We start from the raw sequence: 17,994 nt of genomic DNA, 5'->3' as shown, positions 1-17,994 counted from the left end.
TTTCAACTTAAAACTATTGCACAAACTGGCTATTAATGATCGACATGCTTGCAAATATTAAATGAAGGAAAACATGCATATCAACATACCCTGCTGACTGACGGCCAGTAATTTACCGTTAATATCACAGCTAAAATCAGGTGTTTCATTGTTTATGTAGCATTTTCAGCCGTCAATCAATTATTATCATCATAATTAGTGAACAAATGACTGTGGCGCTGAAGGCACGAGGGCAGGCAGTATGTTTATCTAACACAGGAGACAACACAAAGTTTATTATTAGAACATTGAAAAATAATGGAAGGATGGTGTTCACAGCACTCCTATTGTGTTTGTTTTATTTCAAAAGAACAAATAGAGTGGTGCTGAAAGACATATTTACAAGGCAGCAGGGATGAACCTTTGTCAAATATATAGTATAAAGCCAAAATGGTGTTCCTAATACAGTTATATAGCCCAATTCAAATACACAGTAATTTAAATATCTTGTATTTTCTGCCTCTATACTGTAATTGCCACTGTTAACAAATAATCTGCACAGGTGAAATGTGAGGATCAAAAGGATTACTGCAGAGAAACCAGTGTTATGGCACACCTAGCTTTGTGATCCAGGCTGATTAAGCCTAAAGACAGCGGGCTAGCTGATGAATGGGACTTTATGATACAGGCCTCAGATCAGGTAAGACCATTAAGGGTGGAACCATCTTAATTCTTTGAGAAGACAAATTAAATTTCAGTTGGCAAAGTAAAGAAACACACCCACAATGCCCTTTGCGTTTTTCTGCTCTGCCGGTTTGATCTTGAGCCTCTGGACACTGGCTTCTTTATGAACAAATGCCTCACTTGTCTGTCTGGAAAAAGTCCGTGCGACTGTACTGTTTCACAGTGAAAAGAAGTTTCCTTGCCAGATTGCACAAACACATTTACTCAGGTAACTTAAATTCCACTTAATTTGTACTAATATACAACAAATCAATTCAAAAACATTTTTATGCGATAATTATGTACATCTTGAGTTCCAAGTAGCCACAATAATTCACAAACTTTACAAATTCAGCCCTTTTAAGCACACGTCTTAAGGATCCATAGAAAAGGTTTTGTGTTGATTCACTATTCTGGTACACTGAATCTGAAGGACACTGTATCTTTCTTTATTTTCCTTTGCTAAATTAAGGTAAATCAAATATAGGGAAGTTCTCGTCAGAAACAAAAACAAAGCACACACTTTACGAGATTTATCTTCCCACACTCAAAGGTTTTCAAAAAGAAAAACACTTAAACAGCACATGACAACCCAAGGGAAGCCTCACATTTTTGTGAAACAATGTTAAAATTCTGATTTTACGGAACCTTTTCCTAAAAATATAGTGCCACAGCATGTGTACAAACACTTGTGTAATCTACAGCTGTGTTTACTGATTATCACCAAACGCAGCCTGTCAGAAAGTTTCAAAGACAAGTGGGAATTGAAATGTGAACCTTCGAGTATTTGTCATTTGTTTTTCATATCCACACAATCTTTTCAGTAAACAGTAAATTTAGCATCTACTTTGGTGAGACATGGCCCCATGTCACTTAAAGGTAATGACTTCTTTGTCAATGGCAACATGAGACGAAGTAAGTGGACACAGTGTGCTGCTGACAACTTCAGAACTAGATGCAAATATTCAGTGAAATTCACTGAAATACTTCTACAAAGGTACATATTGTAAATCACTCGGCATTTTATAGCCATCTATCAAAACTGAATCCCACAAAAAGGGGAAAATGCATAACTTTATTCAGCTGCACATATACAGCTGAGATGTTGCAGTTTTCATCATGCAACATGTAACTGGTGCCTACTATAGATACACACTGCCTATTCATGACACACAGACACATTTTCTGAATATGCAAACAGGTGAGCTGATATCATCTGCCAGGTTTAATAGCAGTAACTGAATCATATGGGCTCCTTTCTTCTTCTTTGTTTTCCCCCATTTGCGGCTGCACGTCAGAGTCCTCCTCTCTGCTGGTCTCCACAGGAGTTTACCGTCACAAAAGATACACTGAATGTACTGAATGACCTTATATGTCCACATCGTCTGAGTCCGAGGTGCTGGATGACTGGGACTCCTCCTGGGACTCTCCCCACACAAACCTATAGTTGTTCTCCAACTCCTGCTGCCTCTTTTGCTCTTTGTAAACCTCTTCTGTGCCTCCAGTCTGTAAGATGGGGAGGGGGGGGGGGGCGTTAATAAAACCACAACATTTCTGATTTTATGTTTATATGATTTGCTGTTTGTTCCCCCCTTTTTTTAAAGTTAGTTAAGAAAAAGCTCATTAAACTCTTTACTCTCTTACTCATTATTCAATGTGCTCTGCTCCCTGTCTTTGCAGGTTAATGTTTTCTAATAAAAAGTGCATTAATATGTCTAGTCAAGGTAGCTCAACTCTACAATTAAACGCTGCAAGAAACCCTGCGCACCTCTCCTAGCAAACTTGACACCCACTGGTCATTACTTGCTCCAATATTGCAGACTGGTTTTCTAAAGCACAGCATGATGAGACAACTAGTGGTTTCTATGCAATGTGTAATCTGAGCCAAAATAGATTTCTCCTCATTTACATTATAAGATTTATATCACGCTCTTATCTGTTGTTAAACTGCTGTAGCTTTGTATTTAACAGACAAACATCAGAGCAGTATCAATGTTCTCTTCTAACTCTCCGCCAGAAAGCGAATAAACATGTTTCCCAAAATGTCAAATTACTGGCTTTAAGTTTACAAATGGTCCAGAATCAACATACATTTTGTTCTTTCCTTAGACAAATACACAACAGCTGTCTCTGTTCTCACAAAGGCTGATATTATTCACTAAGCAAACTCTACAGCTGTTGGCAAACACAGTATAATGGCCCATAAAGGCACAAACTCATTTAAAAGGTCACCATCAGTTGTTCTTAAATTACCAGGAGATTTATGAGAAGCTCCCTGAAGGACTTTGTATCTTCCTCAGTCAGCCACTGATCACCCGCCTCCTCTGCATTTTTCCGCGTCAAAATCTTCACTTCAATTTTACCTAAAAAGAAAAAGAAGGGAAAAGGCTTTCCAGTTAAACACGTGTACTTTCAAGTGGCTGAGAGTAAGGCTACATCCACACTACCACGTTTTCGTTTTAAAACGCAGACCTTTTGCTATGTTTGCACCTCCTGTCCATACTAAGACGGTGATTCCGAATGTGTAAAACAGAGAAGTCTGAAAACCCTGCTGACCCCGTTTTCGGTTTAAAACTCCAGTGTAGCGTTTTAGTGTGTACAGGCGAAAACGAAGCACTTTAAAAGAGATGACGCAGAAACTTCCTGATTGGGTTTTTGTTTTGTTTTTATTAAAATATTTTGTACTGTGCAAATAACACTTATACTGTGCATGTTGCCGTTTTTGCTTTGGGATGAATCCCAATCTGTTCTTTGCCACCACAGTCACTTTGTACTCCCGTGTTACTTTTAGTAGCAGTTCCACCTCGTTGTCGGTCCATGCAAAAAAAATCTCTGGTGTGGTTCTTTGTCTGTTACTTTCTTCTTTCGCTAAATCTTCTGCTACTGCAGAGTGGACCATCTGCTTCCTGTTTACACCGGCATGCACAAGCCCAGTGTACGTGAAAGGTCGTTAGATGTGCGTTTTCAGTCGTTTTAATAAAGATGGAGATCAATGCTAAAACGCTGGTATGTACGGAGATCTTCGACATTTTAATACTCCGTTCTTAAACAAAAACATAGTAGTGTAGATGTAGTCTAAGAAAGCTGTACCACATGTGAAAACAATAAACGATCATGATGAAGAATGGTACAAACAGCAGTGGATGAAGAAAGAAAGAACACAGATGGATTACACACCTTTCCTTTCTCTTAATTTGCAATTCTGTTAATGAAAATATTAATAATCGATAACCATTATCTAATTTAATGAGTCCCTGGTCATATGTCCGGCTATTCATTTTAGCCAAACAGTTTTGTGGTCTTCGGTAAAGACGTGTTCAACTGTTCTGTCCTTTTAACAGCTGAACCTTGGAAAAACCTAAATCTGACAGTTGTATGCTTTTTTGACACAGATGAGAAGAGAAGCACAGAACTACTATATGCTCAAGATAACAGATGGAAGAGAGAAAAGGCCGTGAGTGGTTCGGGCACTCCCCCCTCATACCTTCTGCCTTCAGTCCTGCTTTCTCTAGCTGTTCTTTAACCACGTCCTTTATGTGCTGCCACTGGGGGTCTCCTTCGCCCATCTCCTGAACTTTGACCTCCCCATCAGGGCTGCTGCCCGTCTTATACTTAGTAATTTTGATCTTAACATGGTCGTCAGCCGCTTGGTCTGGGGTGACGAGACAAAAGAGGGACAAACAACACAGTTCACCTCAGAACCCATCAGCAGGGCCACAGGATGAAGGAGGCAAGAGCCAAGAATGTGAAATCTTATAAAAATCTTGTAAGCATTACATTTGCGCACTTCCACAGACTTCAATTACTGTGATTTGATTTCAGTTATTTCAATTTTTATTTAATTACTAAGAATCACCCACAGATACGTCAATGGCAGCAGAGGAAAGGCCACTAACTAACCAAAAGAATTCAGAATATCAATCTGACAACACAAACCCCTGGTAGATTTTTGCATCAAACTAGCTCCGTGTGTGCGTCTCACTCTGGAGTGAAAGATGTCGCAACAAACATTGACTGTACATACGGATGGAATATGAGGATGATGGAGGCAGACACCGAGTGTCCAGATATCAACATGACCATGTGGGAGTGGAGGGGTGGGGGCAGACTGCCTGGTTACCTGGCTGCTTTGGTGCCAGGCTGGGGCTGCCTCTTGTTGGGTCGCTGGCTCTTTGAACTCCCGCTGTTTGCTGCTCGGGGTCCTGGACGTCTTTCTCCTCCAAATGGTCAAGCAGCTTGTCCAGTGTTGTCTCCAGTGTCTGTGTTGCTTGAGTGCGATCAAACTCCCCTTTCAGACCTTCTGTCTCCAATTCCTGCTGGGCCTACAACACGGAGAGAAGCCAATCACGTCAAAGCATTAACGTTACATTAAGATTTCATTGTGTTGGATGTGCCTAACATTACATTTTAACATATATCATGTCTTTACATCAATCTTTATGTTAAAATTAAATATTGTCTCAAGCCCGGGACCTCATTTATGATGTTGTCAAACTCCTTCTGCATTTCCTCCTTTATCTCTTCAATCTTATCCGAGGGCACCGAAAGGTCGGACATCTCATCCTCAAACTCCTGTAGCAGGCCTTCATCTTCCTCTTTCTCTTCTTCTCTGAGCTTCTCCGTTACCCTGTCACTTGTTGGTTTCTCTCCTAGGCTTTTGGCTTGGTTTTGTGCTTTCTAAAAACAAACAAACAAAAATCAGCACTGAATTGGAATACTGGAACACTGCAAAGAAAAGGAATACAATCCAAGAGACTACTTCCAAGAGAAGGTATCATAGTAATCTTGGAAAGTACTGACCTTCCTGTTACTCTCTTTGAGATGTTGGACAAATTTCATCAGGTCTGCTGGGTCAGTGATAATTTTAAAGTTGAATTTTTCAACTGAAAACAAATATTTGAAGAGAGACATTGCTACACGTCCAACACTGAACAACAAATGACCATTAACAACTATAGTTGTTCAGTTTGCAAATCAGACAACGTAACTGAACAAAAAGTGTGTGAGTGAGAAAATTGCAATACCTTCATCACCATCATCTATGACTTCATTGTCTGAAAGAGAGTTAAAGCCATCGTCTGCTGCCTGTACGTGGAAAAAAAAAAAAAAAAAAAAAATCAGGTGAGAGTTGTAAAGTTAGGAGGGAACATGTCAACCAACATCCTCTAGTGGCTGGAAATCATCTCTACATCTAAAAATCAGAAATGACTGAAACCACACTTTTGGTGAATATATACAACAATGAACTAGGAATAAAATTTATCAACAATGTGTCAGTTTAGCCTGATTAATAGGAGATTAAAGATGGAGTAAGCGATTCTAATCCAAAATACATCTTTTGTTTTGTGTGTGCAATGAAAGAAAATCCAGTATTTGTACACAGTCATGGCTCTGTAAACAGGAAACAAAGTGGCTCGGAACGAGCACACAACACTATTCCAGCCATGAGGTCAGCCCACAGACATTAAGCTTACTTTCTATATTGCCAAGACATGCTGTTGTTGTGATGTTAGCTATAGTAGCAGGAGAGTTGTGAATATCACTGTTTGGAGCTGGTTTGCTGGCTCTGGGACCGTCTCGTCCTCACTGCATGTTAGCTAACAACTTAGCTAAAGTTAATTACATTACTTGCTGTGTCGTTGTTTGCGCTATATCATGATTTTTGTCATGGTGTTGGAATACTCCATAATCGCTTACTGCACCTTTAAGAGAATGCACAAATATTACAAAGGTTCTCCACAAAAACAAATCAGTATTTTGACACTGTGGACATGACAGCAGTAGCCCGGGGGCCTCATTTCCCAAGCAAAGGTTGTGATCTATTAAACAAACTTGTACCAGAGAATGTGCGGCCTTCCACGCAAACTCTTGAGGCATGCGTACACACATAAACTGGAGAAATGAGAAACGGTAACTCACATGGCAGAAGGATGAAACTGTGAAATAAATAGGCCTAATGTTGTAGCCAATTCTGATGTGTGCTATATGTTGTCTGTTAGTGGTAAGTTGTATAGGGGTGACACTCTTCCACCTGCACACCAGGAGGCATAGGCAGGGACACAGAGGCTATATGAGGAAGCGAGGGGGAATTACGATCTGGGGAAGCCACACAGTTTTTCAACTGTACATGCGTGCATGTTTGTATTTTTTCGTGATGGATTTTGTCATGTCCTTCCGTTGGTATTGTGTTTATTATTTTTTGCATTCTTACAAGCTCAATTTACATAGGTAATCTGCGGACGGAGGACCCTATGCTGTCAGAAATTAGGATGGGTTATCAATGGACCACTGAGAGGAGGCAATGAGACTGGGAGCAGCTATCCTACCATTACAGTCAACCGAATATCTATTGCCAACATAGAGGAACTGCTGGTGAAGCAATACAACCACGACTTTAATGAGAAATCAACAGAGGAAAAGACAGAAATGAGAAGATCAAGTTTATGGAAATCATGAACAGGTCAGCTGAACTCAACAATCACCATTACTGCATGAGATTACCTTTCAGGGAGGAAAATATTACCATGCCAAACAACCGTCATGAACCTTGAGGGTAGTATTTGACTGTGGCGCAAGCTTCAAGGGAATGTCGCTCAATAGTCAGTTATCTCAGGGACCTGAGTTGACGAATTCATTGCTTGGAGTTCTGACAAGGTTTCGTCAAGAAGCTGTAGCAGTGATGGCTGATATCCAGGCTATGTATCAAGTCAAAGTGACAAAACAGGATGTAGATTTTCTTCGCTTCCTGTGGTGGCCAACTGGTGAACTAGCACAACATCTCACTGAATATAGAATGACTGTTCATCTATTCGGTGCAATATCATCACCCAGCTGCGCCAGTTTCGCCCTAAGAAAAACTGCTGAGGACAACGGGGCAAAGTTTCCAGCCAATCAAGCACAATTTCTACGTGGATGACAACTGTACACCAGCTGAGGGGGTTTCAGCTGGTGAAATGGATTAGCAACAGCAGGTCAGAGTTGGAATCTATTGATGTAGAAAAAAAGAGCAGGAAGTGAAATAACTGGATCTCGACAGAGAATCTTCCTGTCGAGAGAACACTTGGACTGCAATGGTGTGCAGAAACTATCACCTTCAGGTTCAAAATGGCAGTTCAGGAAAGACCACTGACAAGATGACAAGAAAATTCTTCTTGCCAAAGCAAGAGTTGCTCCATTAAATAAAGTGACAATCCCAAGGATGGAACTAACAGCTGCTGTACTTGCAGTTCGAGTTGATAGGATGTTGAAAACAGAACTGCAGCTAGAGTTGGAAAAGTCAACCTTTTGGAGTGACAGCACAACTGTGCTAAAGTACCTTAGGAATGAAACAAAGCATTTTCACACCTTTGTGGCAAATAGGATCTCTACAATAAGAGAAGCGACTGCTGTCTTACAATGGAGGTCCGTCGATACAAAGCAGAATCCTGCTGAGGCTTCACGTGGGGTGAAAATTGAGTACCTTCACAAAAGCAGCTGATGGATCCGTGGCCCAGATTTTCTTCTCAAAAATGAAGGGGAATGGCCTGTTAACATTGTGGATTCTGTCTCTATCTGCAGTGATGACTCAGAGGTCAAATGAGAGGCTACAGTTAATGCTGTAGTTACTAAAGATGCCCTAAATGCAACAAACACTGTCAACACTGATCCACAGAATGCAACAAACCATAACTTATTTCTCTTCATGGAAAAGGCTAAAGACCTCAGTCACTTGCTTTCTACAGGTGAGAAAGCTGTTGAGTCAGAAGAGAAAAGAAATACAAGCTTCTGTGTCCAGCAGTGGACTTGACATAACTTAACAAAAGAACAAAGTGGAAAAAGAGATGCAAAGATTCAGAACCACACTGGCTGGTCAAACCACGTCCCATGAAGATCTTGAAACCGGCGAAAGTGCAATCATTCGATACTGTCAACTGGACAAGTTGAATGATGAAATAACTGTTTTGAAAGGGGGAACATCTGGAGTCAAGAAAAGCAGCCACATTTACAAACTTGATCCAGTGTTGAAAAAAGGGCTCTTGTGAGGGGGTGGACGGCTCAGTAAAGCAGCAATGCCTGAAGGCATGAAACATCCAATCATTTTGGCTAAAGACCAGCATATCTCCACTCTCATTCTTTGCCACATTCATGAGTAGTTAGGACATTGTGGAAGAAATCATCTGCTTTGTAGACTTTGTCAGCAGTATTGGATCACCAGCGCGAATGCTGCTGCTAGAAAGATTCTCTCGTCCTGTGTCATTTGTAGACGTTTTAGAGGAAAGCTGGGTGAACAAAAGATGGCAGATTGCATCAATGCATCTTGCATCCATGATTTATATCCAGAAGAGGCCAGGTATCGCACATCAGATCAGACAACGGAACTAACTTTGTAGGAACAGAATGCGAGCTGAGAGAGGCTCTTAATCACCAAAAAATTCTAAATGCATTACTTCAGTCAGGAGTGAAATGGAGCTTCAACACTCCTGCTGCATCACATCATGGCAGAACACGGGAACAAATCATTCGCATGGTCAGAAAACCACCTGGGCTTTTTGAGAAGAGTGACTTGTACATGAAACAACGTTGGAAGCAAGTTCAGTTCTTATCGGATCTCTTCTGGCACAGATGGATTTGGGAGTACTTACCTCTGTTACAGGAACAACAACGGTGGTCCAAGGACAAGAGAAGCTTCGTCACTGGAGACATAGTCATTGTAGTGGACTCTACTGCCACTCGCGGAACCTGGTTGTTAGAGAAGGTACTGCAGACCTTTCCTGACTCACCAGGACTTGTGCGGTCTGTTAAAGTCCAGACCAAATGCAATATTCTGGAGAGACCAGTCACAAAGATTTGTCTTCTGCAAGAAGCTAGATAAAGACTGAAGTATTGGACATACAGTGGGTACGGAAAGTATTCAGACCCCTTTAAATTTTTCACTCTTTGTTTCATTGCAGCCATTTTCCAAAAATCAAAAAAGTTCATTTTATTTCTCAGTAATGTACACTCAGCACCCCATCTTGACAGAAAAAAACAGAAATGTAGAAATTTTTGCAAATTTATTAAAAAAGAAAAACTGAAATATCACATGGTCATAAGTATTCAGACCCTTTGCTCAGTATTTAGTAGAAGCACCCTTTTGATCTAATACAGCCATGAGTCGTTTTGGGAAAGATGCAACAAGTTTTTCACATCTGGATTTGGGTATCCTCTGCCATTCCTCCTTGCAGATCCTCTCCAGTTCTGTCAGGTTGGATGGTAAACGTTGGTGGACAGCCATTTTCAGGTCTCTCCAGAGATGCTCAATTGGGTTTAAGTCAGGGCTCTGGCTGGGCCATTCAAGAACAGCCACGGAGTTGTTGTGAAGCCACTCCTTCGTTATTTTAGCGGTGTGCTTAGGGTCATTGTCTTGTTGGAAGGTAAACCTTCGGCCCAGTCTGAGGTCCAGAGCACTCTGGAAAAGGTTTTCGTCCAGGATATCCCTGTACTTGGCCGCATTCATCTTTCCCTCGATTGCAACCAGTCGTCCTGTCCCTGCAGCTGAAAAACACCCCCCCAGCATGATGCTGCCACCACCATGCTTCACTGTTGAGACTGTATTGGACAGGTGATGAGCAGTGCCTGGTTTTCTCCACACATACAGCTTAGAATTAAGGCCAAAAAGTTCTATCTTGGTCTCATCAGACCAGAGGATCTTATTTATCACCATCTTGGAGTCCTTCAGGTGTTTTTTTAGCAAACTCCATGCAGGCTTTCGTGTGTCTTGCACTGAGGAGAGGCTTCCGTCGGGCCACTCTGCCATAAAGCCCTGACTGGTGGATTGCTGCAGTGATGGTTGACTTACTACAACTTTCTCCCATCTCCCGACTGCATCTCTGGAGCTCAGCCACAGTGACCTTTGGGTTCTTCTTTACCTCTCTCACCAAGGCTCTTCTCCCCCGATAGCTCAGTTTGGCCGGACGGCCAGCTCTAGGAAGGGTTCTGGTCGTCCCAAACGTCTTCCATTTGAGGATTATGGAGGCCACTGTGCTCTTAGGAACCTTAAGTGCAGCAGAAATTTTTTGTAACCTTGGCCAGATCTGTGCCTTGCCACAATTCTGTCTCTGAGCTCTTCAGGCAGTTCCTTTGACCTCATGATTCTCATTTGCTCTGACATGCACTGTGAGCTGTAAGGTCTTATATAGACAGGTGTGTGGCTTTCCTAATCAAGTCCAATCAGTATAATCAAACACAGCTGGACTCAAATGAAGGTGTAGAACCATCTCAAGGATGATCAGAAGAAATAGACAGCACCTGAGTTAAATATGAGTGTCACGGCAAAGGGTCTGAATACTTATGACCATGTGATATTTCAGTTTGTCTTTTTTAATAAATTTGCAAAAATTTCTACATTTCTGTTTTTTTCTGTCAAGATGGGGTGCTGAGTGTACATTACTGAGAAATAAAATGAACTTTTTTGATTTTTGGAAAATGGCTGCAATGAAACAAAGAGTGAAAAATTTAAAGGGGTCTGAATACTTTCCGTACCCACTGTATGTATATATACACATGGACATTATGAACTCAAAGCACACAAAACATACATGTGCATGATGGATATTTTATTGGCTCCATTGTTTGTATGGTGTTGAATTGTTATGTAATTATAGAGTAACAATTGGGTCCGGTGTGTTGTAGCCAATTCTGACGTGTACCATATGTTGTGTGTTAGTGGTAAGTTGTATAGGGGTGACACTCTTCCTCAAATATGTTCTACAATCGGTAATCATTAAATAATTTACTTGCATGTAGTGCAATTTATTCCCTTATATAAAGGTGAACAGGAGGATAAATTACATTTAAACTGATTGATTGTTTTCAATGCGCCAGTGGAGCAAAACCGTGTGCCTAGTTTCATATATTGTTATCACATGTTCGTTGCCTTATCGAGCCAAACGCTGAGCGCCAGCATGTGGATGTGAAGCGCTGCTTGCAATAATTACCCATGGAAAATATAACATTATTTTAATTAAATCTTTCAGCTTATGTCACATAAAACAAGTCCTGATTCTTTTAACTCATCGGCAGCCTTGTTAAGTGAGTGCGGTTTGTGTAGCCTAAATAAATGTTTAAACACAAAAGAAATGCATTTGGTTTACTCTCTTTTCAAACGGGGGAATCCAGATTCTGGGTCATCCCGTCTTGTGTGTCCCCCTCCAGCCAGCGACATCACTACTCAAAAGGTGTGCCCCCCTCCTGCAGATCGGTTACAATGGGGTGGAGCTCCGGTGCTCCCTTTCCTCCGGTGCACAAGTGTGTGTTCTACCCACCAAACACCATGCTTCATGGTCAGCGTCACACTGGGTTAAATTTTGTTTTGTAGCTTTCCTGTCAGAATTTGTTGTCATTTTCTTCATGCAGTCAGCACGTATTAATTAATGATTAATTGCAGTGACCATTTATAGGCAACTATAGCTGTTTAAAGGGTCAGACGAGGAGATCGCTCACATACGCCACATTTCAAGTCTATTGTGATTTTTAAAGGGAAATCGGCGTAGGACGTGTGTGCGCACTGTTTTATAAATCTGAATAGTTTTGTGTGTACGCACTTCCTGTGTTTTGTACGTACGCAACCTTCAGGGGTCTTTTCTACGTACAGTTTTAGAAATGAGACCCCAGGTGTGTAAAGGTCCAGTGTGTAATATTTAAGAGGATCTTTTGATAGAAATGCAATATAATATACATATACTATGTTTTTTGTGGTGTATAAAGACCTTACATAATGAACTGTTATGTTTTTATTACCTTAGAATGAGTCATTTCTATCCACATGCACCGCGGTTCTCCTTACACAGAAAACGCCATGTTGCGCTGCCCTATTTCTACAGTAGCCCAAACGGACAAACTGCTCTACAGAGCACATTTCGTCACTACACTAAATCAAATGAAGAAGAAAATAAAGAAGTCGTCTCGCTTGTTAGCAGTAAGAAAAGAAGAGAAATTTGGACAAATGGAGGACCACACATATTATTTAGCACAAGAGAAGACATCATCCTCAACACTACATGTCACACAAAAATTTACACACTAAACCTTTCACAACACACCTCTTTCAGTTTGGAACTTGAACATTGCGTAGTAAATACTGTCATAAAATGGGAAATCAGCCTTTCACTAATCGCTAGGCTGCAGAGAAGCATCATTTACTGAACGTTTCCAAGACATATTTCTTTACCTGATCCTCCTGTTGAGACGCAGTTGTTTTTGAACTTCTTGGCTTTGTAACTCCCTCCCAGAATTCAGAATCTTCTGCCTCCTCTGACCCGGCATCCCCAGATACATCGACAGCATCTATTTCAAAATAAAAAAGGCACACTCATGTCACACAAGTTTACATCTGGCATGATGGAAATAAAAAACCCAGTGGATATTTATGTTTAGCACTTTGCCTCTTAAGTGGAAAATAAATATTCACCTTTTCTGTCTGACTGGTTTGGGTCATCACTGGGTGCGGGTGACGTCTCTTCTGCTGTCACTTCCACTGCTCCATCTGCATCTTCATTACCAGCCAACATCTCGTCAAGACTCCTCAGCTCCTCGGATATCTGCTCCACTTTACGCTTTGTGTCCGCTGGGAACAGACAAAAAAAGAGGGAGGGAAAGAGAGTCATATATTTCTTTATGTTATAAATTGGACAATGGAAGATTTAAAATAAATAACACCAATTCAATGTTAAATGTCAAAAAGTCGTGCATTTTTATATTTACTGCATTTATCTTCATATCACAATCGCATATTTAAATACTCCTTTCCCACATTATGTTGGGCTCCAGTATCCTACTTCAGCAGGGAATTATTACATTCAAGCAATTCTCTCCAAATGCTGCATCAGTGACCTTCATTTATGTTAACTCACAGACTTGAGTCTTGACGTAATCCATGTACTGTTGGGCACTTAGTGCTGGCTGGCACACGATACCCTGCGGCTTGGCAGTGGATGGTGGCCGCAAGAATGGATGCTGGCAGGTGCGACTGGTGTGAACTGTCAGCACATATCGGCACGACTGAGGCTCATCCACTCGAGCAATGTAGTCACCCGAGCCTTCTTCACACACAAACTGGAAACAATAAAGAGTAAAATAGTCTAGGTGTGTATAGGGGGGTCATTTGGTAAAATGTGCACATTTCCACTGACTTCATATCCCTGTTTGGAACAGCAAAACAGAAACCAAAACAAGAAAAACAGCAGGTGAAAAACAAATATATCCCGAATGCAAATGTCTCACCCGGACTTCAGTCTCTCTGGGATTTCCATTTAGGTCACACTTAGAGCCATTTACATAGGTCTGACTGTGGTAGCGCTTCAGCCTGTGCTGTTTTGAGGCCTGTTAATTAAACAGAAAAGATGTTTCAACAAAACGGATTTGTAATATTATAGGAGCAATGATGCTCGGTACATCAGCCAAAAGTTGAACATGGTTTCTGATGTTTGTGCGCTTCTGATGATTCACAGATAAGTCACCATTACTGAAGCAGGTCAATCACCAGACACACTCTTTGAAGAACAGGATTGGGTTGCACCAGCAGGTTGTAAAACTATGCAATCAACCATTAAAAGTATCCACCGTCACATACAACTACAAAGGTTCAGCTCATATTATACAACCACGCAATTCCCGTTTTTGTCTTTCTTGAATGTAAAACAGAAATCTAAGCCACCAAAAACAACTACTACCACAAAAGTTGAGGCAACACTACCTTTGCTGTTTCATTGCTCCAATCAAATTCAGATTCATAATAACCAAGGAAGAGAATGTCCCCTTTGATCTCTGTGTCTGAGGAGAGAAGATCATCATCGTCAAAGACGGCTCATCTGTCAAAAGGATCATCATGAAAAATGCAGCGGTAAGCTCTTACCTTCAAGATGGTACTGTCTGATGTACTGTCCATGGCAGAACTCATATGTCCACCAGTCCTTCGTCTGCGGGAAACACAGACAGCAAACGTTTCAATACGCTGTAACTGACACACACTTCATTTACGGTGCTTGCTTAATGTCATCAACAATAATGATGAATCTTCCTATTCTTATTCCACACACTTAAACTACTTATTTAACAAGAGTGTGTGTGTGTCAAATGGGAAATAATTTCATTATCATGTGTGTTAAAAGTAAAATAAAATACAGGCTGCATTTCGTTCCTTACACTGTTTTCTTTAGCAAATTATTCAGCAGAGTTGATCTTGATGCATTTCTTCTCATGACCAGTGTAGCTTCCCTGAACAACAGCCACACTTGTTCAATATGGGGTGGTGATGGCGCATAGATAAGATGCTTGCCTTTGGTGTGGGAGAGCTGGGTTTCGATTCCCACTGTGAGACTTCCACCATTGTGTCCCTGAGCAAGACACTTAACCCCTAGTTGCTCCAGAGGCGTGCGACCTCTGACATGCATAACAATTGTAAGTCCCTTTTTTATAAAAGTGTCAGCTAAATGAATAAATGTAAATATATGTGGCATTTTGCTGTGTGAAACAAAACCTCTGCTCTTTTTCCATGAAGATAAATTTTTTATTTCTTAAAAGTGTATTTTTTTTTATGGTTTCATGGTATAGAGTATCCTGCGATGGACTGGCGACCTGTCCAGGGTGAATGATGGATGGATAGATGGTAGGTATACAGTATCCTGCGAGTATTTTATAGTAGAGGCGGTCTTTGTTTCAGGTGAGTTTGCCCACCTTTGCTATAAAATACTCGCAGGATACTGTATACCTTCCATCCAACCGCTTATCCTGCGTACAGCGGGGGGCTGGAGCCAATCCCAGCTTACATCAGGAGAAAGGTGGGGTACACCCTGGACAGGTCGCCAGTCCATATTTTAACTCATTGTGTTTCTCATTTCATTATCGTTTACAGGACTAAAAACTCAAAGGAATTATTTTAGTATCCCTTACAGCCACAGTATACTGGTATGGCAACAAAAGTGCAACCACACACAAGTATCTTATGAGGAGATACTGAGGAGATGAACTATGTTATTGGGCACTAGGTCATGCAACACATTTAGCAAACCACTCTCATAACCTTTTTTTTGACTGCGCTACAATATGAGGAAGATGCAGAAAAAGTTAAGCAGCAGCAGATAGTGAAAACATAAACCAGCATTACAATGTCTTTTCCATCAAGTTATACTGGCAGAATATTGGAACGGTTTGCATTGTAACTCCACTTTCTAGTGTAGCTGAAAGTGAATCATTGATGTTGTATATTTTGGATATATCATAATCTGTTTGGGGAAAGTGTTACAAGTAACCATTTCCTGCTTTAACATCTTCTCAAGGTGCAGCACAGTGAAGCTACTGAGTGTCTTGAGTTACAGGATGGTGCCTATACTGGAAAGACCACCTTTATAAATGTCAAATGGTTTCAGAGCCCAGTTCATTCACACTTCATGTATATATCAGGACTGTGTCTACTGTAGATCCAGTTGTGAAAGATTGCTGTCAACACATCAAAACACATCTCAGACTTGTGATCCCATTTCACTTCCATACTTATATTTGATTATATCTGTTTGCTCATTGGTGTCATTTCTCGTGTATGGACCTGAAAACCCTGTCTGAACTGTATGGCATGTGCAAATTATCTGTCTCGCTGTACTTCTCGTGCTTTTTATGAGCACTGCAAAGTTGACTTAAGTAAATGTATATACAGTATTTAAGTTTGGAGTGTTTTTTCATATAATCTGATCTCCTGTTTGCAGGTGGAGAATTACAGTATATTTGTCTATATACATAGTCTGAAATATGGCTCGTGTGGCCAAGTTCCAGTATTTTCTGAGTGTGTTTTTGGGGCAAACGATGGAAAAATGGATTAATTTTCTTGACAATACATTGTAGCGGTGGTCAGTGTGATAGTTTGCAGCTGGTTGTTACAGCTGTAATCTGTTTCTAAACAGCCTCAGCATTTGACTGTTGGATCACACAGATAAGCAGTTGAGAACTTACCTTCACTAGACACTGGGCATTGTGCATCGGACTGAGCAGGTCTGGGATCTCAGGCCCAGTGTACCCCTGTGAGTCAGGCTCAGAGGCAGGATCCTGATGAAACCGGACAGCCTGGGCTGGAAGTCGACACTCATACAGCTGCTTGTACTTACTGGACACCATCATAACCTCCTCTGTCTTGGTCTAAAGGAGAAACACTGTCATGACAACTGCAGTGTTTTCAAGTGTGGCAATGTCATACATTAGTACAGTACTTCAATGTTTAAAGCCTATTCACTACCTCGTTTTGCGATTGTTGAAGACTTTGCAACCAGTTACTTAAGTGGAAGTGAGGAAGTTGAGGTTGTGTTGTGGCAACTGTCTACGATGGTTGCTGCGTAGGTCACTTGAAAATAACTTCAAAATGAACGCTTCTTCGTGTAACTTGCAAGCAAACTGTCCATTTTAAATGTGAGGTTTCTCACCTAACTAACACACACGTTATTCATTATTCGCGTTAGTAACATTAAGATGAAGATATTTGACGCTTGCTAAACAGTAGCCTATCTTCTAACATTAGCAAGCAAGCTAACCGTTAGCTTCCCGAAAACACTCTCACTCACCTTCCCCAGAATGACGGGATCGGGAAGTATTTGAATCCCATATTTCATCTCATTCAGCTCCTCTAAATTCAAAAAGGCTGGGACACAAAGGGGACATATTAACAAGAAAACGTACAACCTTTTTAGCCACCGTACGAAGGCAGCAGCCATGATTGACTCTCTCATCATACACACATTTGTCTGACAGCAGCAAAACACAGAACGCCTGACATGGTAGAAGCTGATTGGTCGACGGGGGAGGTGCTGCTCTGTCATTGGCTAATTCTTGTGTCTGTCAACAGGGGTTCCACCTCTGGGGTGTGTTAGTTTACAACACCGGCACAGAGTGAATACACGGCGTGTCTACATTTGTGACCTTAAAAATTGAAACAACGCACATGTGAGCTGTCAACGTTTGTCTAGACGTAAAATGAACTCACATAAATGCAAAGAAACCAGGCGCCTGATAGATGAGGCGTGTCACGAGCCAATTTGGCCAAATTGCTATCATGTGGATTATTTTTATTATTAGGTTACACCAGACTAGGCTTACTGTTTTCTAAGATTTATAAAGTCCGCACGTATAATTATAAACTTCTGCAGCTGGTGACCAATAAGCACACAATGCTGAAGGGTGAACCTCTATTGTGTGGCGTTTTATGTCAAAATGAATTATTTGCATAACATAACCAGTATGGAAATAAGGCAGATTGTCAAAAAAACATTTTCCCTTTTAAACGCACTCACACAC

The 17,994-nt window shown here is 41.0% G+C and overlaps 1 protein-coding gene across 1 annotated transcript; it reads right to left on the bottom strand.

The window, feature by feature from the left end:
* Positions 1-311: 311 nt before the first annotated feature.
* Positions 312-17,466, bottom strand: os9 (OS9 endoplasmic reticulum lectin). The gene is made up of 15 exons (XM_038696689.1): positions 17,265-17,466; positions 16,663-16,845; positions 14,573-14,636; positions 14,414-14,490; positions 13,942-14,040; positions 13,572-13,773; positions 13,130-13,285; positions 12,890-13,005; positions 5,727-5,787; positions 5,503-5,585; positions 5,176-5,379; positions 4,823-5,024; positions 4,187-4,354; positions 2,956-3,065; positions 312-2,208 (listed from the first exon to the last, which is right to left on the bottom strand). Exons 1-15 carry the CDS (start codon positions 17,430-17,432, stop codon positions 2,071-2,073), a joined length of 2,031 nt encoding a protein of 676 aa, XP_038552617.1. The 5' UTR covers positions 17,433-17,466; the 3' UTR covers positions 312-2,070.
* Positions 17,467-17,994: the final 528 nt, after the last annotated feature.

This window comes from Micropterus salmoides, unplaced genomic scaffold (assembly GCF_014851395.1).
Source record: "Micropterus salmoides isolate LMB-PRFRI ecotype aquatic unplaced genomic scaffold, ASM1485139v1 Ms_hic_scaffold_4, whole genome shotgun sequence".
Taxonomy (NCBI): Eukaryota; Metazoa; Chordata; class Actinopteri; order Centrarchiformes; family Centrarchidae; genus Micropterus; species Micropterus salmoides.
Note: the sequence above shows the minus strand (reverse complement) of the source record. Positions and strands in the feature narration are given on the sequence as shown.

What these genes read in the sequence shown, in the direction of transcription:
- os9 (XM_038696689.1), bottom strand. Translation starts at nt 17,432, where the DNA reads ATGATGAGAGAGTCAATCATGGCTGCTGCCTTCGTACGGTGGCTAAAA. An exon ending in CCAGAGAGACTGAAGTCCGG is followed by an intron (nt 13,774 to 13,941) that starts GTGAGACATTTG and finishes TATTGTTTCCAG; the next exon opens with TTTGTGTGTGAAGAAGGCTC. An exon ending in TTACGTCAAGACTCAAGTCT is followed by an intron (nt 13,286 to 13,571) that starts GTGAGTTAACAT and finishes GTCTGTTCCCAG; the next exon opens with CGGACACAAAGCGTAAAGTG.